At 37.3% G+C, this 8603-nt stretch overlaps 1 protein-coding gene across 2 annotated transcripts in view; it reads left to right on the forward strand.

The window, feature by feature from the left end:
* Positions 1–6169, forward strand: part of si:ch211-1e14.1 (UPF0606 protein KIAA1549) — a 195600-nt gene extending 189431 nt beyond the window's left edge. For both annotated transcript variants that reach the window (XM_048607972.1, XM_048607973.1), the window contains one exon: positions 1880–6169. In XM_048607972.1, the coding sequence (XP_048463929.1) occupies positions 1880–2131 (252 nt within the window). In that variant the 3' untranslated portion in view covers positions 2132–6169. The remainder of the gene's footprint in view (positions 1–1879) is intronic.
* Positions 6170–8603: the final 2434 nt, after the last annotated feature.

Below are 8603 nucleotides of genomic sequence, written 5' to 3' on the forward strand. Positions count from 1 at the left end.
AGCTTATGGACAAATGGCAGAAAAATGGAGTTTAAGATTATCAGATCAGCCGTGATCTCATTGAACAGCAGAGCAGGCTCGATGAACTGAATGGTCTAACTCTACACCTACATCTTATGGTCTAATAATAATGAAAAACAAACAAAACAAAAATACAAATGACAATTTAATGAACAGAATGGCAATGCACTCTAATGCCACATTTTTTCCACCCTTCCCAAATGTAAATTAATGTTCCAATTAGTTTTTTCCCCAGTATTTGTAATAGTTTCTCAGAGCTTACCCCTTTCTTTGTTAAGCAATCAGATAACTGATTGCTGCTATCATCCTATTTCACGTCAGAGATTTCTCTTTTCTCCAGCATCAGTTTTAAATATCGATCCTCAGTCTTTTCATATTGATGCATGTTGTTGAATGTACATTATCCTAAAATGACTTAATATTGACTTTCAATGGGTATTGTTGCTGAAACCCTTTTTTAAAATTTTCTTCCAATATTTTCACTAAGAAAAATGTCATATGTGTTGCCTCAACAAGAACAACAGTTGCTGCAGCTGAGGTACCTTTTACGACTCTTCTGACTTTTTCTGCATCTTGTTAATTTTTTTCAATGTTATGTTCACCTGAATATTTTCTACCTTGATAATTTTCAAAGTCTTGTTCAACTCTAAATCCAGAAAACTAGCATCTGGCTTTATGTGGTTGCCCAGCAAATTCAGCAGTCCAATTAGAAATTGCAATTCCTCTATTTCAGCTTTGGAAGCTACTGAGTCTTTTCATGAAGTACAACTTTGACTAATTTCAATGGGGCTAACATTTTCTAAGTAAGATTGCTGTACAAAGTGACAATCAATCCAGTTGGTCTTGATCAGTAAGAACTGCACGAATGGATTGGGGATGGGAGAGGTTGGGTTCTGTGACAGCAGGGGTATAGTTGTTTTGGTGCTGTTAAAGTTGCACAGTGGTCATTACTGCCTTGGGGTTCACAACCCCAACGTTTTTGACATCTGTATCCCTGCTTTAAGAAGCCCTACTCAAGAGCTATCATTTGGGCCATATACACATTATTTAATTTCTGTCATGTTCTCACTGATTTTTCCACCTCTTCTGGAGGGCGCTGGAATACTTCTCTTCAAAGCTTCTGCAAATAAGAGTACTCACTTTTTGTAGTTGTCCTTTAGGACTAATGTCTCATTTTTATCGTCAGAACTGATCTGTTCTTTTAATCTATCCTTTGCAACAGTCTGATCCAAATAACAGTGCAACATATGCCTACAAGAAGTACCTACTTCAAAACTTTCTGTAGCACCTTTAGCATATGCAAATTTGTAATACGTACAAAGCAACCTTGAGAAGGACTGCACAGTATTCGTTTTTCTGTCTTTACAATATGTTTTCTGGGCCTGTCCATTCTTTAAGTCTCTGTCTATAATAAACTATGACCCCCTGATTGAAACTGGTTTCCAGTGGCCATAAATTATGTCATCAAGTTTGCCAAATTCTTTCTAATAGTCCTTTATAATGAAAGCCTTTCTGCCTGAGTACAGTGCATTCAGATATTCAAAATTAAACTAGAGCTAATTTTGTTTCTTCCCAAGGTGGGTGGTTCTGAAAGCATGCCAGTAACCATTGAATCATTTTTAATCAAGAGTTAGTGGCTTTTGGGTTAGGTAAGAGGGAATGAGTTTCAATAGCTTTCAAAATATTTGGCAATCTAATAGTGTCACTTTGGATGAATGGCGGAATCTAATTTTGACGTCTGAGAAAATGCCTAGGTTAATCTTCAAAACAGCTAAAGTGGCAACCTAACACATGATTTGTTTCAAGGATCTAACTCTACGCTATTACCACTTTTCAACATTTTATGTTTTGTTTTTAGCCAAGTACTCGAGAGCACCTGGAATATGTTTCACCACTTTTTCAAATGCAGAAGACATCTATCCGTGACCCTTCAGCAGCATCTTTGCACATACAGCATAGTAGTGCTCAACACCCTGGAGTAAGCTTTGGCTCCACCTGCACAGAAGACCTCATGCCTGGCCAATCATCTACATCGCTCATTAAAGCTATCCGAGAAGAACTTCTCAGACTCTCTCAAAAACAGTCAGCATTTCAGAACCTTCACAGTTGATCTTGGCAAGGAGGAGCTCTGAGTGATTTGCTTCCCATGGAAGTCAAAAGGCAATCTAGAATATAGCCCTGAAGAAGGGGCACTGTAGGGTAAATAGTACTATTTACATGCAAGAATGTCCAGCACAACCGCAGTTTTTGTATCAACGTGCTTCCAACAAAGCTTCCACCTTCTTTTCTTCAATCTATTGGTGATATTCTTCCAGTCTGAGAGCTGAATCTATCATTCAGTGGAGATTGGACATTATTTTTTCTTATGGGGAAAGGGGCAAGAGCTGGAGCTTATCCTACACCAGCTAGCTGTTGCAAAAACTTCTTAGATATCACTAAATAGTAAACATCACCAGCAAGCACAAGCTGAGACTGGAATTCCCTTGAATGCAGTCATCTTTTATCTGGTCATATCACAGTCCTACCTAATTTCTTATAGCCCGTTGAATCCTAGACTGTAAAATGGGGGAGCATAAGGGAAAGGATAGGAGGGGAGAAAGAATTCACAAAAGTTTGAGAGAAAGATATATTTATCAATGGCAATAGAAAAGAAAGTGGCAAGACCTGAAGAGATGAGTCCCTGAGCTAGAATGCAGGGTGATGAAGCAATGGACAGTTAGCCTTGGATAGTTGATCTTCGTTGTTTTTAATGTGTAATAAATGCAGAATAGAAATTGATTCTGAGCATGTAGGTCAATGAGTACTTGATAGGCATGGTCATGATATTGAAGATGATTTTTAAATTAAGTAATCAACTTGAAGGGACACAGCCAACTCTGTAATTTGGACCAAGTAAGAGGGGATCAGAATCAGATTAATGATTACCTCATGCCGAACTTGGACTTTTAAAAACCTGACAGAGGAGAGGAACGTCCACAAGAGGTAAAAGGTTATGCAGTTGTTTAGCGCTGAGAAAAATTAGGAATGTTAAATTTGATGTAAAAATTTTCAGTTGAAGTGCGTTCTCTTAAGGTGGCTATTAGATTACATACTGACTCTGGTAGAGAATATGGTGCAGAAAATAACTGACGTTTTGTCCTATCTGTAGGAGCAAACAGTTGTACTAATTTGGTTGCATTCCATTACACAACTCTACAGCAATAAACTAGGTAATTTTAATTGTATATACTTGTTGGTCTTCACTGATCAGCACTTGACTGCATTTTAAAATTGCAATAGAAAGAAACAAAGACCAAATGTAGAATCATACCAGACTTCCTGTTGTGAATTCACTGTGTTAGCCACACAGTATCACTGAATGTTAATTAATTCCTGCCTGTAGTTTTGGCTATTTTTGGCCCTTGACCATTTCCACGAAAAAAAAGCCAAGTACTGTGGATGCTGGAAATCTGAAATTGTGGAAGTACCTAATAGATCAAGTCGCATCTGTGGAGAGAGAAGCAAGAGTAAACATTTTAGGTGACATTAATTCCGTTTCTCTGTCCTCAAGTGTTACACAATCTGATATTTCTAGCATTTCATGCTTTTGCTACCACTTCCCTTAGTAGAATAAATTGAAAATTACCTGATCACAAGATTAGACGAATTACAAGGTTATACTGGGTAGATTCCAATAATTAAACTGATGTTCCCTCACGATCATTAAGAGCTGTAACAGAGTTGCTGAAATGACTATGATCAGGGTCACTGAATTTCTTTGGATGAATAGATCAAATTCTTTTCTTTCCACATGGGATTCCATAATCTTTACAAGTATGTTGATGATATAATTCTGTACCGCTATCCATTATTGGGTGGCCTCGTTGTCAGTATGTATATGCACCATGGTTTTGTTCTGTTATCAGCGGATTGTTTGTCAACGCCCTTGATCATAAACACACTCAATACATGGTATGGTTCACACACTAACGGAGGTGATGAGGATCACCTTTATTCTGGGCTAAGTACTGTGTGAGCACTTAACTGGTCAGCAGATGGCCTTCCCCAGGATCCCAAGGTTGGAAGTCCCACCTGACCAGCCAGCTGCTGTAAGAATGGCAGTATCACCTGGCAGGCAGCAACTGCTGCCAGGTCAATTCCCATCCAAGGACTGAAAGGTAAACTGCAAAATAATGGATTTTGTCCAAGTCAACTGGATCCAAACCCATTGTAAATGACTGATGAAGCTTTTTGAATTACGATCAGTATTATGCTGTTCTGTATTGCTTTTATAGGATGACAGGCCCTCTCACAACCAATAGACTATTTTCTGCCTATGCAAAAGACTTTAATAGTTAGAGGGAAAAGATGGAGTAGTGGTAATATCACTGAACTGGTTATCCCGAGTCCCAAGCTAATGCGGTAGAAATATGGGTACGAAACCCACTACAGCAGTTAGTGGGATTTCAATTCAATTAATGAAATCTGGAGTTGAAAGCTGGTCACAGTGACGAGAACTATCACCGAACATTTCAAAAATCCAGCTGGTTCACTAATGCCCTTTAGGAAAGTTAGTCATCCTTGCCTGGTCTGATCTACATGTGATTCCAGGCCCACAGTGATGTGGTTAACTCTTAATTGCCCTCTGAAATGGCCTAGCCGGGGTGATTAGGTTTGGACAACAAATCCTATCTTTGCAAGTAACACATGCCATGAAAGAATAGAGAAATGTATTTCATGTAACTAATCAGGTTTGGCAGTTACCTAGCTGTTACATGTAGCAACTGGCAGGTATTCTATTGCTGTGTGCTTACTCACAGAACATAATTAACTTCACTTTGTTGTTTAGAGAATTTATACATTTTGGAGTTTTATTGTTGGAGATGTTGGCTGGCCCAACATTTTTTGTATGTGTTTTGAGTTAGATTTTCTTATATTTATTTTACATGTCTTTCTACTGACAGCTCTCCATGTTTTACAATGTATTTTCTACTCTGCATGTTTCATACTGGCATTAATTCAATAGCAATGTTTTGCCTCATTTATACTTTACCATGTAATGTTACAGAGTTCTTGCACAAATCCAGTGCATCTGAAGGGGTTATATTGGCCATGGTATCATTTAATGCAAATATGTGTTTAGCTATTGAAGGTCACATGCTGCAAAATTGTCCCCTGATGATTTAAAGATGGTAGTTGACATGATATTAAGACCGATCAAGAAAGCCCCAGAGTTGACTATTTGGTTTCTGTTCACTTAACAGAACTTAGCTAAGAGCACCATTTAGGTAGATGCCATGATGGACCTGTGTTCCTGTTACGGCAGTGATCAAGAAGTCCAATTTCTGATCTCACAGACTATAAAAAGCATCTGAAGTAACTCGACGGTCTAACTCGAATCTCTCAAAGCATTCTTACAAAAAGTAGTGGTTAGGTACGATATCGGAGACAAATGGAGACAAATGCAAGTGAAACTATAGCACGATCAGGAATCAGCAAAAAGAAGTGGCAAAATAAGTAACATTGCCCATACTTCATTTGTTTAAGTCCTAACCTTTTGTTGGCGACCTATAATTCAGTGTAAATTGTCATAATCTAAACTGCCATCTATTAAGTGTGTATTAAGCAGGAATATTTGTCATATGGAAATGTAATTATAGACATTGTCCTTGATCCATCTGCTAATGTGTTCCATGTCATTAACTGTTGGAGATATCCCTCTTCGAGACGTTTCCAGGGCTTTGTGGTGGTCACATTTCCTTTATCATTGAGAGATCTCAGATCTTGGTGAACATGAGGATCACAGAGCATCCCAGGGGACGTGTTAATCAATCTCTCAGCATTGCAAAAATATCTATTATTAATCACTAATAGATTCACAGTAGTAAAAATAGAAGAGCTTTGTTCCTTGTTTAAATGACCACTATTTGTGAGAGAATTCTGAATGTAAAATGTATTGGTAACTTCTTTATGACTTTGACAGAGTAGTAGAATATGTTGCATTGTACATGTGAAGTTTGGGCTCCTGATGATGGACTAGAGATCTGGGACCAGTGTACCATGATGTTCACTACAGCCACCAGGAGTTTGAATATAATTCCAATTGTATCACAATTTATTTACTGTTGCCTCTGCTTTTCAAATAAATACGTTAATTCACTGAGGTAAAGAGAAGAATATTAAGCCTATACCTTTTATTTTACTGAAAGCATAGTAAAAACCATGGTTCCAACAGGTGGCCCAGGGAGTTAAGGAGGCAGGGCAGCTGAGCCAAGTAAACCACCCCCCAAATCTGATTCTTCTACAAGCAGATCTCAGTGGTAGAAATACTTCACCTGGCTTCCACTCTTGTGTTAGATTGTGGAGGAGAACATTCTGACTCGTGCTGGCCATCTGATGATGCCTGCTGAAAATATACATGCCTCGACATTGAATGAAAACGATTTGACTCGACTTTAATGTCTTCTGTAGTTGATTAGCCTATTGACATTCACTATCTAGATTTATATATGTATAATGAGTGCTTGGATGTACTACAATAAACCTCTGGAACTGCATCCCTGCAAAAAATCATAATGCTCAACATAGGGGGCAAGGGATAAAATTCAGATCATGAAAGAAAATCCTAATTTAATTTTCTCAGAATAGATGTTGTTTAAATATTTCCTGCCATTCCATTTGGTTTCAGATGTGGGGACACTCAGGCATGGCTTCCACTGTCTCTTTACCAGTGTTTTTCATTAGTTATAATTTAGCATATGATTTGATGGCTACTACAATCCAAAATAACTTTGGTCCAAAGAAGCAGTGATTTCCTTCAGAATAAAGAGGATCTTTGGAATATGGAAAATGGTTTGATGGCAGTATTAATGGATAGTAAATAAATTAATCTGTTGGTTTATTAGTCAACACTAACCACAGTATTGCACAACACAGGGTTAAAGGAAAGATATTGATTTCAGTTCACCTTACTTTGCATTGTTTGAACATTATAGAAATTGTTGCAATGAAAGGATGAACTAGTTCCCATATAGTGTTAATCTTATCCATACGTTGGCCTCAATGCTTCTCAGCTAAGTCACTATCTAGTGATCTCAGCTGGAAGGTGATCTGATTTATGAGGACTGTTGAATTCTGTTGTGGTGCATTCTAAAATCAAGCAGCCTTTTAAAATTTTTGAAACTGCTGTAGGGAAGGTCTGTGGAACTGTATTCAAGCAAGAGTAAACATTTTCTTAAGATAAAAGCATGAGAAAAAAGATTGTCACAGCACTGCCTCAGCAGGAAGCTGCATTCGCACTTGCAGCCTTATCGTTAAACCTTAGTCCCGTTAACCATTGCTTTCCAGCAATTGAGGGGATATATATTTGAAAAAGTAAATGTTTCCCAGTAAATATTATAGTTTATATTTCCACATGTTAGAGTACATTGACATTTAATACTGTGTTAAAAAGGCTTTGGCGTATTTATGAACTGCAATTTTAACCACATTATCCAACATATTTAACTGCACGAACCATTCTAACATAGATGACACATCAAGATTGTGATGAAATTGTACACTTTTTTTGATGCTAGTATTTCACTATGTGTTTAATATTTGAAAGGTTAGTCATTATTTTCTAACTGATGTTGCTAGATAGTTCGCCCAAATTTCTAGTGATAAGCCACTTTGTTTCAATGCATTGCAGCATTTTGTGTATTTCATAGAACCATGCAGACCCTTTGGTCCACTATGCTTGTACCAGCTCTTTCCCATACCCATATTAACATGATACATAATGTAATAAGTAGTATTCTAAAAATAATTTTAAATCAGTTTAAAGCCTAATAATTTTATATACAATTATTTTATGTTAAAGAATACTTTTTATACTATTGCCTTAGACATTCAAATCATATTTAATTTCCTGCTCAACATTTATCAGCCTAGTTGAGATGTACATTTCCTAATCTTGTGAACCAATTTTGTATAGCAATTCTTGAATAAAAGCACAAAACGTTCTGGTCTTGAGCTAGTAGGTATCATTGGAGCAGGAGACGACCATTCAGCTTCTTGTACCTGTCCTGGTTAGTAATTGGAAACTTTTAGGTTCCAGCCCTAGTCCAGAATGTACATTTGCAATCCAGGCAGATTTCCAATGTAGTCCTAGACCGTGCCGCATTGTCTTGGGGATCATCCTTCAGATAAGAAATTAAACCAAACTTCTCTCTGCTAATTGCAAAAGTGGGAGTGGATTTTAACTTCTCAGTCAAAGAAGATCATAGAATTCTGGCTAAATAACTTTCTTCAAATAGTGCCATAAAAATTAGACTAACCACACATACAGTTTACTATCTGGGACCCAGCTGTATGTAAAATGGCACCTGCATTTGAAAGATAGAACCTGTGTTTGTTTTTCATAGCATCTTTCATGTCAAGACTTTCCAAAGCATTTTACTGCCAATGAATTATCTCCAGTGTAGTTACTATTGAATGTAAAAATTGACAGTTTGTACACAAGCTTCCACAATGTGGTAAGTTATAAGATAATCTGTTTCATTGATGTTGATGAGAGTTAAATGTTGGCCAAGATAGGAAGGGTACTCTTCAGTTTTCCAATG

Source organism: Rhincodon typus, chromosome 18, assembly GCF_021869965.1.
Source record: "Rhincodon typus isolate 14 chromosome 18, sRhiTyp1.1, whole genome shotgun sequence".
NCBI lineage: Eukaryota > Metazoa > Chordata > Chondrichthyes > Orectolobiformes > Rhincodontidae > Rhincodon > Rhincodon typus.